Source organism: Ipomoea nil, unplaced genomic scaffold, assembly GCF_001879475.1.
Source record: "Ipomoea nil cultivar Tokyo-kokei standard unplaced genomic scaffold, Asagao_1.1 scaffold3199, whole genome shotgun sequence".
NCBI lineage: Eukaryota > Viridiplantae > Streptophyta > Magnoliopsida > Solanales > Convolvulaceae > Ipomoea > Ipomoea nil.
The window spans coordinates 969290-984242 of record NW_017619627.1 but is presented as its reverse complement, the minus strand read 5'-3'; the positions used below and the strand labels follow the sequence as shown (position 1 = coordinate 984242).

The 14953-nt window shown below is 37.1% G+C and overlaps 2 protein-coding genes across 2 annotated transcripts; both read right to left on the bottom strand.

Moving 5' to 3' along the window:
- Nucleotides 1-1269: 1269 nt before the first annotated feature.
- On the bottom strand, nt 1270-1929 carry LOC109168439 (putative Delta(7)-sterol-C5(6)-desaturase 2). Its single transcript, XM_019317463.1, has 2 exons — nt 1701-1929; nt 1270-1565 (listed from the first exon to the last, which is right to left on the bottom strand). The coding sequence occupies exons 1-2, from the start codon at nt 1927-1929 to the stop codon at nt 1270-1272; spliced, it is 525 nt and encodes a 174-aa protein (XP_019173008.1).
- Nucleotides 1930-9861: 7932 nt separating this feature from the next.
- Nucleotides 9862-11175, bottom strand: LOC109168438. The gene is made up of 2 exons (XM_019317462.1): nt 10717-11175; nt 9862-10503 (listed from the first exon to the last, which is right to left on the bottom strand). Exons 1-2 carry the CDS (start codon nt 11173-11175, stop codon nt 9862-9864), a joined length of 1101 nt encoding a protein of 366 aa, XP_019173007.1.
- Nucleotides 11176-14953: the final 3778 nt, after the last annotated feature.

Below are 14953 nucleotides of genomic sequence, written 5' to 3'. Positions count from 1 at the left end.
TAGGTTATAGAACAAAGAAAGAAAAAATCCCCAATTCCTAAAAGTTAACCCTAATCGCAAATTATATGACCTAAATGTTGAGAATTCGTCTGAATTTCAACCCAAAATCATAACCCTACAACAGTCTTCTACATAAAGTCAAGTTGGTCACTGTTATTTGTAATGAGTTCAAGTGTGAATTTCAAGTTTGGGCCTGCACTGCAGTCACAAGGGGAGTGGAACAACATCAAAAGGCCGGCCGGGACATCTGCTGATGAAGGCCAAAGGAAAACAAAAGGTATTAGGGCTACCAAACAAGAGAATCATCATGAAGAGAAAGTACTCCACAAGATCAAATATGAAATCTAAGTTTAGTAATATTGAAAAAGACCTAATTTCTTTAGAATGAATAGTGGATGACCTATGTTTTGGATTGTTGGATAGTATGTTGGCTTAGAATGCACTTTTATTTTTTTATTTTATTTTATTTTATTTTTTGCCTATGATGCCAAGCATGACAAGCTATATATTGTGGGCCAGTGGCAAACTTGTGAAAGCTACATATGATCATTTTGTAAAGCCAAATTTGTGGTAATTAATGTGCATTCTGCCAAACTCAGCTATATTTATAGTTTTTTATTCTGCTTTCACTTGGTTTTGCCAAACTTGACCATTTTGTGTATGCTTTGCAATGCTTGACAGTTAACAATACAAACAAATTCAACACATACTAAAGCCATATTCATTACTCCATTTCAAATGCAACAAATTACACCATCCAGCCAAAACAAATAGCTCCGAATTGAAACAAATATCAAAAGATTGAAGTAGTTTAAGTGGTAAGAACATTCGTTGTTAATCATGAGGTCAATAGTTTAAATTTCATTTCAAACAAAAGAAATTATAATATTTTATATAAAAATAAATAAATAAATAAATTATGAGTCTAGCCATAGACCGACCCAGAGTAAGCCCGACATAGATTATCCTGGACCGGTCCTGATCAATGCTAATCTAAGCACTGGTTCAATCCGGACCCTGCACGAGATCGGCCTAGGCTTGAGATTTGGTCACCTCTCAGGGTACCTACAGATGGATGTAAGTTGTCATCACTGATAATAAACTCTAAATTGAAATCTCTAACATTACATCAATTTTTGTTTTTATGAAGTGCAAAGCTAAAGAGCAATAGAATTTACATGCATAGAACACAAGCAAAAAGAAATCTAACTGAAGCACTGATAGTAAGAAAAAGAAAGCAAACTCAACTGCAGCTAGCTATGTGTATCATCACATCATCTTGAACTCCTCATCATCAGTGGGCTTGTGAAGGGTTCCAAGCATCCAGTCCATCCATATCGTGTAGTGCCCGTAGTTATGGCGATACGTGGTGTGATGAACGGTGTGATACGCAGCGCCCATGATCGGCCACACTTTGCCATCGATGCAGTCATGAATGTTTGCAGTCCACACGCCTTCAACGAACAACAGGATTATGTGTGTCATGAGGTGCGTGGGTACGAGGAAGAGAGCAATTACATGCGGCACTGCCTGCAGTATCCCATCTAGTGGGTTGAATGCTAATCCTAGAAAAACACAGGCAAATGAGATGGTATTGTCAGACCAAAAGAACAAGCTCTGATACCATGTTAGAAAAGACTGAATCCAATCAATTAGCTAAGAAAGACAAAACCCTGGTAACAAACAAACAAACAAATAACCAAGATGGCGTTTAGGGAAGTAAACATGGCGTTTCAAGTAGTAAATGTAGAAGCACCAAAGAAAACCGGAGAGCAAATAGAGTAGGGTTCCGCCAATGTAACAGCGGAGGCAGCCCTGCAGGAAGTGAGGGAGGCCGCCCCACACACTTTCCGGCAAGAACGCCCCTAGCACAACCCGGTTGTAAAACGATGTCTCCTCCACGAACAGCTTCAAGTAGTCATCATCCATGGCGGTGGTTGACCGGAGAAGATTGAGACGGACGGGACAAAACAAGTGCAATGGTGAAGACCACGATCGAGGCTGTCTGGTTATGATTCGTCAGTATGTTTTTGTTGCGTGCCTAGGATGATAAGTTCTGCTGCATTTGAGATTACACAAGTCTAATGATCAACAAGTGTTACTTTTCTATGAATACGTACGATGAATGAAACATTATATTTTGAATCACGGACTCTTAATAGCCGTAGCGGTTTTTTGGACCAAAACAACAAAAGTTAGAGCAGATAGCATGTGCAGTTGTTTAAAAAAAAACATCTAATCCAAGAGCGCTCAGCACGCAATATTGGCATGTGCACATTTTTCTAAAACAATATATGCAGTATTATATTTTTATGTATGTATATATATACATACACTTATATTCAAATGCGGCCGGCGCCTTAACATGCGGTCGGTGCGGCCGCTTAAAAAGACACCAATAGTGTTAGAAAAATGCACAAATACACCACAAAACGCACAACGCATCCAAAAAATGCATCATACCTCTCCACACTTAATTGTGCAATTTCGCGCACTGTGTGGTACTTTTATGCATACCTAATGGTGAGTTTTTGTGATGCGTACCTAATGTGTATTTTTTTTGTGCATTTCCTAACATTGTTGGTCCATATTTACATAAGTATTGGTGCAGCTACACTGACCCCGCGTTAAGGCACAAGCGCACTTGAACTAAGGTCTATACACATATATATAAATGTTAGACTAAAATATCACATGCATCACTATAATATGTGATAATAGGATCGACTAACCTCCAGCCATAGTTCTTGATGCGGTTGAGCGATCCGGACTGCTGCAGAGATAACGAGTATTTTGTCTCTCACTTTACTCAACTCTCTCTAGATGGTGTATGAGGTATGTAATGTGAGCAGTGAGAGGACTAGTGACCTTATATAACCACTGGTCATCATTGTGGTTGATTATCTTTAGGTCTCCTAAACCCTAACTAGACTCCTAATCATAATGGTAGTCTAGCTGCTATTAGGTTATTAGTGTTGCACCACATATCAAATAATGAATATTATCATAACTTATCCTAATGTTATAATAATAGTAACGGATAAACGTTACATTCTCCCACTTGGTGCAAGCACTACCACTCAATAACAGAAAAACACCAACCATAATGATATGTTCTCATTAGCGCGAGTAGTATCCATTATGATCAAATGCAAACTGCCATTGAGCACTTAATTAGGAAACAAAACCCAATGAAATAAACCCTATGTTTATTCCAAGTCCCTGAAGTACATTTTCTCATCAATATAAAGCAAATGAAGGTGTACACACTTAATTGAGAAAATGTCTGAATGCCAAAGAATTTTATTAAAACTGAATGTATATATACAAATTACAAATTGGGCGAAAGTCTCATTTTCTGAATCAGATCCTTGAACTTAAATGGTGGCATGCCTTTAGTCAAGGGATCTGCTAACATCAACTCAGTATGAATGTGTTCAATAAATACAACTTTATTTTTTACACGCTCCCTAATTGCTAAGAACTTGATGTCGATGTGCTTAGTTCGACTTCCACTTTTGTCGTTCTTAGCTAGGAAGACTGCAGCTGAGTTGTCACAGTAGACTTTCAATGGCTTAGATATAGAATCCATAATTCTAAGCCCAGAGATAAAATTCTTTAGCCAAACACCCTGTGAAGTAGCCTCGAAACAGGAAACGAACTCGGCTTCCATGGTAGAAGTAGCTATTAAGGACTGTTTAACACTTCTCCATGAGATAGCCCCACTGGCCATAATAAAGGCGCACCCTGAAGTTGATTTCGAGAATCAACACAGCCAGCGAAGTCCGCGTCTGAATAACCGACAACATCTAAGTTGTCCGTCTGCCTAAACCCAAGCTTGTAACCTTTGGTTCCTTTGAGATACCTTAGAACCTTCTTTACAGCTCTCCAATGGTCTAACCCTGGATTGTGTTGGTAACACCCTAGCATTCCAACCGCAAAAGCAATATCCGGCCTCGTACAGACTTGAATATATCCAAGACATCCAACTGCTGCAGCATAAGGGATGTTCTCCATGGATTCCTTCTCCAAATCATTTTCGAACATTGGTCCAAACTGAATCTATCCCCCTTAGATATGGGAGCAGCGTTCGGTGAACAATTTTGCATATGAAATCTCTCTAAAATTTTGTTTATATAGGTTTCTTGAGATAAACCCAGTATACCCGGGACCTATCTCTCTGAATTTTAATGCCAATAACATAAGAGGCATCACCCATATCATTCATATCAAAGTTCTTAGAAAGAAATTGTTTCACATCACGAAGCACCCCCTTACCATTGGTGGCAAGTAAGATGTCATCCACATATAAAACAAGAAAGCAAATTTTACTCCCACTCACCTTCTAGTATATACAGTTATCTGAGGGATTTTCAACAAATCCAAATGAAGAAATTACCCCATCGAATTTGATATACCATTGATGGGAGGCTCGTTTTAAACCGTATATGAATTTCTTAAGCTTACATACTAAATGCTCACCACCCCTAGAAGAGAAATCTTCAGGTTGTTTCATATAAACCTCCTCTTCTAGATCACCATTTAGGAAAGCGGTTTTCACATCCATTTGTTGTAACTCAAGATTGAAATGTGCAACTAATGCCAGAATGACCCGAAGTGAATCTTTCTTTGATACAGGAGAAAATGTCTCCTTGTAATCGATTCCTTCTTTTTGAGTAAATCCCTTGGCAACAAGCCGGACCTTGTATCTCTCAATGTTGCCTAATGAGTTTCTTTTAGTCTTAAAAACCCATTTACAGCCAATGGCCTTGGCCCCATTATGCAACTCAACAAGATCCCAAACTCCATTGTCCTTCATGGAATTCATTTCATCCTTCATGGCTTCTAACCATAAGTCAGACTGTGCACAATTTGTGGCTTGAGAGAATGTTTCAGGATCATTTTCAGCCCCTATGTCAGATTCTTATAGATACGAAACATAATAACTAGGAACTGCTGATCGCCTTATCCGAGTAGACCGTCTTAAGGTTGGACCCTCATCACCTTGTACAGGTTGCGGGGCAACTACCTCTTCAGGAACTGGTGGCAGTTCTTGAATTGGTTCAGTCTGCATCGGCTCAGAATCTTGCTGTATATCCTAAGTTGGTTCAACCATTGGTTCGAAATCTAGTTCAGGCAGTTGCTGTAAGTCCTGAACTGGTTCTTCCAAAGGTTTATCCTCAACAGTTTGTGGAATCTCAACGGTAGGTGGTATATCTGCAGGCAGAACTAAAGGAGCACTGTGGATAAGTACAACCCCACCAGATGACATAGAAGGTCGAGAGTCAGTATGATCGAAGGAAGGAACTAAGTCCTTAAACCGATCACTCCCACTAATCGAGTCATCTTCAAGAAATTTAGCATTCCTTGATTCCACTATCCTAGTAGTATGAGATGGACAATAGAACCTATAACCCTTAGAGGACTGTGCATATCCAATAAAGAAAACACTAATTGTCCTTGGGTCAAGTTTCTTCTCGTGTGGGTTATATATCCTCACCTCAGACGGACATCCCCAAACACGCATATGTTGCAAACCCGGTTTCCAACCTTTGAATAACTCAAACGGTATCTTAGGGACAGCCTTGGTTGTAACACGGTTTAATATATACGTTGCCGTCTTAAGTGCTTCATCCCACAACGACTTCGGAAGCTTAGAGTTGCTAAGCATACTCCACACCATATCCAAAAGGGTCCGGTTTCTTCTTTCAGCTACACCATTTTGGTCCGGAGAACCAGGCATGGTGTATTGGGCAACAATCTCATGCTCTTGAAGAAACTTAGCAAAGGGACCAGGTGCTTTTCCATTCTCAGTATATCTACCATAGTATTCACCCACCCCTATCAGGCCTAACTATGTGTATTTTCCTGTTACATTGGTTTTCAACTTCAGCTTTAAATGATTTAAAGGCATCCAATGCTTCATGTTTATGATGAAGTAAATACACATAAGAAAATCTTGAGAAGTCATCAATAAAGGTGATGAAATATTTCTGACCAGGTATTGTCATATCATGACAACATATCTCAGTATGAAAAATTTCCAACAACGTTGAACTTCTATTGGCACCTTTCTTTGACTTGTTTGTCTGCTTACCCTTAATGCAGTCAATACAAGTCTCAAAGTCAATATAGTCTAGAGTAGAAAGTACTCCATCCTTTACCAACCTTTTAATACGCTCAAGGGAGATATGACCTAATCTCCGATGCCACAACATTGAGGAATTGTCGTTAATACTACATCGTTTGGTGCCGTTTTGAACATGTAAAGAATTGTAAACTGAATCATTCTTTAATTTAAGACGGAAAAGACCATCAGACAATGTACCAGTACCAACACAAGTAGAATAATGAAATAACTTGAAATCATTGGCATTAAATTCAAAAGAATATCCGAAGGGTACAAGTCTAGATACTGAAACTAAGTTCCTAGAAAAACTAGGAACGTAAAAAGTCTTTTCTAACGTCAATACAAAGCCATTGTCCAAAACTAAATTGCAAACTCCGACAACTTTTACTGGTGACGCAATCTTGTTTCCAGAGAAGATGCTACACTCAGTTCCCATTGGCTGTCTCAGTTTTGTCATATCCTGCAAAGAGTTTGCAATGTGGATTGTTGAACCAGAGTCAACCCACTAGGAATTAGTATTAACTTCTGACATGTTAGATTCGAAACAAACAAAAGAAGATGAAATGTTACCTTTTTGGGACATCCATTTCTGAAACTTGATACAATCTTTCTTCATGTGTCCCTTCTTTTTGCAAAAGAAACACTTTTGTATCTTCTTAATGTCTGCTTTAGGGGTTAGTTTTCCCTTAGCAGCCATGGTAAGTTCCTTAGGCTTTCCAGACTTTCTTTTAGGCCTTGTTGTGGCCATTAAAGCACTTTTCCCTAGCTCAGTTACAAGCCGTGTTTCCTCTTGAGTACACATGGTAATCAATTCATTGATAGATATGTGTATTATAGGCAATTTTAAATGCATTATAGTCCTGAGATAGGGTATTTAGTGCAAAGTGCACCACAAAGGCATCTGGAAGAATAATCTTCAACTTCTTCAATTGAGCCGCAATGTCCCTGAGCTGTATGATGTGTTTCCGCGTTCCCTTGACAGTGGAAAGACGCATATTGATAAACTGCATTATCAGGGTACTTGCCTGAGATTTGTTCGCGTCAACAAATTGATCATTGATGGCCTTGAGTAATGGCTTAATGTCCTCAATATCATCGACGAGACCACGAATCTCTCTGACAATTTTGGACTTAATGAGGAATAAGCCCAAGCGATTGGCTGTTGCCCATCGCTCGTATAACGTTTTTTGTTCCTCAGTGCTTTCCGCAGTAAGCTCAGCAGGCTTCTCATTGCGAAGAGCATAATCAAACCCTAATATTCCTAAATTCAATAAAACAACGTCTTTCCACTCTTTGTGATTATCATAATTAAGGATATGAATATCAATTGTTATTGATTGAGTGATTGGAAGAGTGACTGTAAAAAGAAAATTGAAGCTTGGTTAGAATTTAATTTTTTTTGTTTGTTTCTTAATGCGGAATAAACCAAATTTCCAGCAGCCCAGACAATTTAATTGCGAACAAATATTTAAATATGTATCTCAATTATACAAAGTATACAACATATTCAAAAAAATATATGCAATTAAAAAGAACTAGGCAGAGATTATTTATGGCGACTGATACCAACTGTTAGACTAAAATATCACATGCATCACTATAATATGTTATAATAGGATCGACTAACCTCCAGCCATAGTTCTTGATGCGGTTGAGCGATCCGGACTGCTGCAGAGATAACGAGTATTTCGTCTCCCACTTTACTCAACTCTCTCTAGATGGTGTTTGAGGTATGTAATGTGAGCAGTGAGAGGACTAGTGACCTTATATAACCACTGGCCATCATTGTGGTTGATTGTCTTTAGGTCTCCTAAACCCTAACTAGACTCCTAATCATAATGGTAGTCTAGCTATTAGGTTATTAGTGTTGCACCACATATCAAATACTGAATATTATCATAACTTATCATAATGTTATAATAATAGTAACGGATAAACGTTACAATAAATGCATACATTGTCCAGAAAGAAATAACTGAGTTAATTAGCATGATTCTCGTATCTGAATGTCACAAGTTTAACTCTTATCAATATCATATTGGTTGAGCCTATCGCACAGAATTTCCTAGTGCGATTTACCTCTATGGACTATTATACATTATTGATTTACCTTTTATGTGGTTTTTGAATTATTTTTAGAGATGACAATGGGTCAGGGTGGGTCGAGGAGTGCTACATGTATCACTTGACCCACCTTATATTTTCTCTACCCACCCCACCCCACCAGGTGCGGATGCCCACTTCGGGTACCTACCTAGGGATGGCAATGGGTCGGGAGTGGGTTGGGAAAAGCTACATCCATCACCTGACCCAACTTATATTTTCTCCACCGACCGGGATGAGAGGGCCTACTACGGGTACCCACCACTTATCATCTTATTATTTTCTCAAAAAATAATATTTAAATTACCTATATATAATAAAATAATAAAATTCATTAGTTATACTAAAATATAAAATAATATAAATATTCAAATATAATAACTAAATTGTTAAAAAAAAAAAAAACTAAATTGTTAATAGCCAAGCACCCTGTGCTCAGATGGCATGTAGTAAAAACTAAAAAGTATGTATGAATAGATACTACAATGTAATAGAGTCAGTAGCTTTCAAAAAAAAATATTAATTTTCAAAAATAAACTTAGTAGTATGTTTAGATATAAAAATAGTAAGAAATTATCCAAAGTTATTGAAACTTTTATAAATAACTATATACTAGTACTACTTATTTTACTATTCTATATATATACACACATATGGTGGGTAGTAGGTGGAGTGGGGTTCTAGACGGGTTTTGTACATAGAACCCGAATCCAAGCGGGTTTACTATTTTAAGACCCACCCCAATCCACCACCCACTACTACGCAAAAAAAAAAAAAAAAAAAAAAAAAAAAAAAAAAACCTCGACCCATGCGGGGTGAATATCCACAAGACGGATTGAAATTATCATCCCTAATTATTATACATAATTTATTCAGTACACACTCAGATAGTGATTTGTGGATTTTTCTCGTAATCACGTCACCCTAATAATAATTATTATTATTAAAAAAAATACATACATTCAAAAGTTCTATGATGTATGTCTCGTGCTAATGCAGGCTTGGTGGGGGTGGTTTAATAGTGGTTTATGGAATCTTGTGAGCAAATCTATCTTCCTCACATGACATAACTTTGTGGTTTTGTCAATTCCTACTTGAATTGCCCTGATCTACTTTGTAATTAACACTGCATGCTAATTAGTAATTTAATGTTAACAATGTTACGTTCACACACAGTCAAAATGATTAATGATTAAACTAGTAACAATTTGTAATACATACCTATTTAAATGTGAAAAATGAAAACTGTCCTCATGCATGTTGTATGTCCTGATTTTATTGAAATAAAAAGAAGTCAACTCAAATAAAATATCTTCATCATGATTTACTTTTTATTTGAATCAATCAGAGTATGCAATGCAATGTCAAGGAGTAAAAGAAATTGATATATATGGACATACACTAAGTTACAAAGTAAAACTCGTTTCACACGTGACTTTTTATTGTCCAAGTTAAATCATAATTAACACGCTGTGTAAGTATGGAGCTAAGTAAAAAATAGTAGAATTTGAAAATATATGTAGTATTACTCAGAGAAGTAAAAAAATAATAATAATAATAATAATAATAAGTAAAAAATAGAAATATGTACTCAGTATATCTAGAAAAGAAAAAAAATTCTTGTGTTATTAGATTTGGAGTTTTGGAGCAAGGCGCAACAATGCCCCGGAGGTATTGGGCAAGAATTTCCTAGCAAACAGGAAACAAATTCTTGTGTTATTCCCGTTATACACACACTCCTCTCCTCCAAATCGAATGTTATCCAACACATCCAGGTTTACATCAATCCATCCCAATCCCCTCGGATGCGGCCCGCCGAGAGACCAGTCAACCCAGGTGACGCTGCGATTCGAGGTCGCGTCCGGCCACAGAATGTTCACCAACGTCGGCAAGTAATGCTCGTCGCTGTAACACATGTGCGGAATGCAATGGTCGCGGAAGACGGGGTAATATATCTGGTCGGACACGATTTTCGCGGCGAGGTCGCGGCGGATCTCGAACCACTGGGAGCCTTTCCGCCACTGCTGGACGGTGATGGTGGGGGCCATGCGGGGGTTGTAGCGGCCGCGGGCGGCTTTGCTAGGATCGTCGTAGGATTGCAGGAAGCTTAGGGTTGAGGCCATGAGATAGTTGTAGGTTGTGGTGAAGTTGAAGAGAGGAATGCATGAATCGGAGAGCAGCACGAATCTCTGGTTGGAGAGATCGAGTAGGGCGTTTGCTAGGAGTCTTCTTTCTGCGTCGATCATCGATATACTTCCCCAAGACACAGCCTGCATGCATGCAATATCTCAATTACACAGGTTTGATGATTCAATTAAAAAAAAAAAAAAAAAAGTGTAATATGGGTAAGTACACTGTTGAAAATTATGGAAATTATGAAATTTCTGCTTGCTATTTCTGACGACTTTTTGCGATCACTTTCAGGTGATCGGAAAAAGTGATCGCAAATTTCATAATTTCCAGCAGTGGTAGTACGTTCTAACCTGGCTGGGGATTCTTCTACCGAAGAAGACAGAGGTTTCTGGGAAAGAATGATTATAAGAAGGGTGTGCGTGGATATATATGGAGAAAAGATGTTGATGGCCCTGGAAGAACTTCTCCCAGAAAGGTGCAAGCGGAAGGGGTCCTGGGGTCAAGAACATAAACGCCACCTTTGCAACATCCTTAAATGTTTTTGCCGCTGATGACGACGATAGGGCGGCGGCTAACCGTAGCAGCTCGTCATCCGTCATGTTGTGCGGCTCCAAGGGCGGAGGAGGAGGAGGATCGGAGGAGTTTGTGGGTGGTGATGATGAGAGTGAGGAAGTGGAGACGACGGAAAAAATGGAGGGGAATGAGAAGGTGTTGAAGCGGTATGAAGTGATGATGATACCCACTGATAAGCCAAACAGGAAGGGAAGAAGAAATCTATGCACAAATATGGAAAGAGATTTGGACGCCATTATTGGCTATAGAGATTGCTACGCATGAACCGGACATAGAGATTGCTAAAGAGAGATAAATATATAAATTCTTTCCTTTCCATGCATGGAAAATTAAACTTGAAGCGTAAGCTATGGAAGCCAGGCTACTATACGCTGCATGCATGTGTGCCTGCATTTTTCAGTAGCTTCCTAGCTAATTTATAAACCATCCAGTTGAAGTTGACAAATAATATATATATATATATATATATATATATATATATATAATTCAGTTCCCATGCGACTGGTGCAAGGACGGAGCCAAATAAGGCTATGGACTCGTAACGAGAAATGGCTAGAACTCTTTGTGTATTTTTTTATTCTCTTTTAGCAACTTGACTTGCCCCCACCCCCTCCCCCCTACATTCTCCGAAGGGTCCCTTTTATAGTGGGTCACCCTCGTTAATTTAAATGTGTACATCAAATTTCCATAAAGTGGCCTTATTACACCTAGGGACCGTTGAACTGTCGTTACTGGACTTTCCAACAACCTGTTTGACCAGGCCATGAAGGGGGCTCCTAAATGCCAACGGCTATATATCTTGCCGAGCCGGCTCCTTGCTCGTGCCGACTTCCTACTCGCGCTAACTCCCTGCTCGTGCCGACCTTCTGGACTTTTCCCACGGCCATCTCTTGGGCGCCTTTCTGGTCTTTTAATGGGCCCACTCTTTTATTTCATCCCGCCTCTTCCCTTCTTCGGGCCCTAGGCCCATTGGGTCCGTACCCATCAGGTAATTTTTGCATCTAGGTCAAATTTAAGGTGCGTGTTTTTTTTGTATAAGATGCGTGGTTTGTGTGCTTAAGGTGAGTAGTTGTTGAAACTTAAGGTTCGTTAACCTGAAGCTGTGCGTGGTTTTCCTTCTTAAGATGCATGAGTTGTTTGAAACTTAAAGTGCACCATTTTAAAACCTTAGGTGCGTAGTTTGTGTACTTAAGGTGTGTCGGCCTAAAGCTTTAGATGCGTGTGGTTTGTATTTGCTTAAGGTGCGTGATTTGCGGTTTGTATTTGCTTAAGGTTGTGCGTCACAGGAAGTCCCTATATAGTCATTGTTATTGTTTGGTTAACAGGTTTCTAGAGCACTACCAATTATAAAATAAGGGTTTCATTTTTGTTTATATTGGTGCTTTAATTTGGATGTCTTTTTTTTTTTTTTTTTTTTTTTTTTTTTTTTTTTTTACTATTATAAGGGAATGGGATACCCCCACATATACAAACTACCTTTTTTTTGTTTATATTGGTGCTTTAATTTGGATGTCTTTTTTTCTATTATAAGGGAATGGGATACCCCCACATATACAAACTACTTTTTTTTTTTTTTGTTTATATTGGTGCTTTAATTTGGATGTTTTTTTTTTTTCTATTATAAGGGGATGGGATACCCACATATACAAACTATTACATCAAATATCACCATAATCGCCTCCATCGAGGCTAGAACCCACCAAGGGAGCAACTTGGTACCATTAGACCACAAGGTCCTTGGTAATTTGGATGTCTTTATATTAGAATAAATTGTCTTGATTTTTTGTTCTTGTATTTTTAAAACATTTATTCCCATTATAGGATCATACTTCCATTGGTAATCATTCCAATTCCACCTTACTGCCAAACATGCAAAATACTTTCACAAAAATGGTAAAACTCATTACTATTACCAATTCAAGTATTTGATTCTCATTCCAATTCTGATTTTTATGTGCGAACCAAACACACCCAAAACGGCAAAACTCATTACCATTACGAAGTATTTGATTCACATTCTGATTCTGATTCTGATTTTCATGTGCGAACCAAACACACCCAAAACGGCAAAACTCATTACCATTACGAAGTATTTGATTCACATTCTGATTCTGATTTTCATGTGCGAACCAAACACACCCTTATTGATGCACTCACCATGCATAATCAAACTCAACCCAAATAGCCTAAGGTCTTTGTTACATCTCATAGGCATAGACATACCCAAGGGCCCAAACACAATTATTGTGGCTCTGTTTGGCAAACCTAGCTGAAAAGCTATAAGTTAGGAGCTGAAAGCTGAAAAGGAGTTGAAAGCTGAAAAGCTATAAGCTCGGAGCTGAAAACTGAAGAACTGTTAAGATAGTTGTTATAATTGAAAATGTTTGGTAAACTTAGCTTTTTGATAAGCTGATAAATGTAAAAAAGACTAAAAATGACATCTTCATAAATTTTAAATTAGTTTGTTTACATTTTAAAATTTAACATTTTGTCTTTAAAAAAAACATTTTGAAATAAAACTATTAGCATAATCATGATCTAGCATCTCATAATGAAATAACAATATTGTTGTAAATCTAATAATAATAATAATAATAATAATAATAATAATAATAATAATAATAATAATAATAATAATATTTACGGTGAAAGTTGCGGATAAAAGAAATTAAAAGAGAAAAGGGTTTTAATTGGAAAGGGTAAATTATGTCATTTCTATAAAATAATAAGGAAAAAGATGAAAAAAAAAAAAAGTTAGGAAGCTAGGAGCTTATTTTGAAACGTTACATATGGTAGCGATTCAAAATAAGTTTTTATTTTAAGCCATGAGCCTATTTTGAGAACATTACCAAATAGAGCTTATAATTTATTAGTAACTTAAAATAAGTTATAAGGTTCTAAATAAGTTCTGCCAAACTTTTTGAATACGTTACTATTATTATTATTATTATTAGTATTATTATATCCAAGTTATGTTGAGTTTTTGACATCCTAGATTCCTAGGGGGCGGGTATTACGCTGCACCTTCGCCTAGAATTTAGGGAAGCTACCGCTACCTCACTCCATCTCGTCTTACATCCATCATGTTCCCCCTTCTCTTCTTTATGCCTATGGATGTTTGCCAGGATTAACTTTAACATCGTGTTTGATTAGGATGATAGAATTAGTGATAAGGAAATGAATTATAATTTTGTATAAGAATAATGAAAGAATAAAATAGAAATTTAAATTACAAAAAGAAGTGATATAAAAATTAAATGTAATAATAATAATAATAATAATAATAATAATTTTTTTATTTTTTTTTGCTGTTGAATTCTAATTCATAGGAGGCAACTTTGAATTTTAATTTAATAAATAAAAAATATTATAATTCCATTCCTCTAACTAAATAATGTAGTTTTCATGACTGCTAAATAACATTAGAATAGAATTATAATTACTGATTTACTGCCAACAAAGTACATTGTAAAAGGGTGTTTCTTTGGAATGGTCAGCTTTAACTCTAAAGTTGACTTTGACTTTAGACTGGTCAGCTTTAACTTTAAAGTTGACTTTGACTTTTCTTTCTTTTTTTTAAAAAAAAAAAACCCTTTTCTTTCTTTCTTTCTTTTTTCTTTTCTTTTTTTTTTTTTAAATATTCCTTCTTTACAATGTAGTATTTGTTTTAATTTTTGCGGCTAAACACTCAATGTCTCTACCATAGTCTGATTTTGTGATCTTTTATTTGGAATGATAACAAAAACGCCATATGTTCTATATTCCTATACTTTTCTTTCTTCTTCTTTTAATATTCAATTTAGATTTACAAAAATGATAGCGCGAAAATTGAAACAAGAATCGGACAACAAAATGCTACAAATAAGTGTCTTGATTGTCGGCGAGCGTTAAGAGCATCCCTATTTGTGATTTTTTCACAGTTTTTTTAGGAGAACATGACTTATGTGGATGAGAGAAAAGGAGGAGATAAAAGTTTGTGTCTTCCTACAAGAATGGTTTTTTTGTGGGGCCCGT

What these genes read in the sequence shown, in the direction of transcription:
- LOC109168439 (XM_019317463.1), bottom strand. Translation starts at nt 1,929, where the DNA reads ATGGATGATGACTACTTGAAGCTGTTCGTGGAGGAGACATCGTTTTAC. An exon ending in CTTCCCTAAACGCCATCTTG is followed by an intron (nt 1,566 to 1,700) that starts GTTATTTGTTTG and finishes GTGTTTTTCTAG; the next exon opens with GATTAGCATTCAACCCACTA.
- LOC109168438 (XM_019317462.1), bottom strand. Translation starts at nt 11,175, where the DNA reads ATGGCGTCCAAATCTCTTTCCATATTTGTGCATAGATTTCTTCTTCCC. An exon ending in GTAGAAGAATCCCCAGCCAG is followed by an intron (nt 10,504 to 10,716) that starts GTTAGAACGTAC and finishes GCATGCATGCAG; the next exon opens with GCTGTGTCTTGGGGAAGTAT.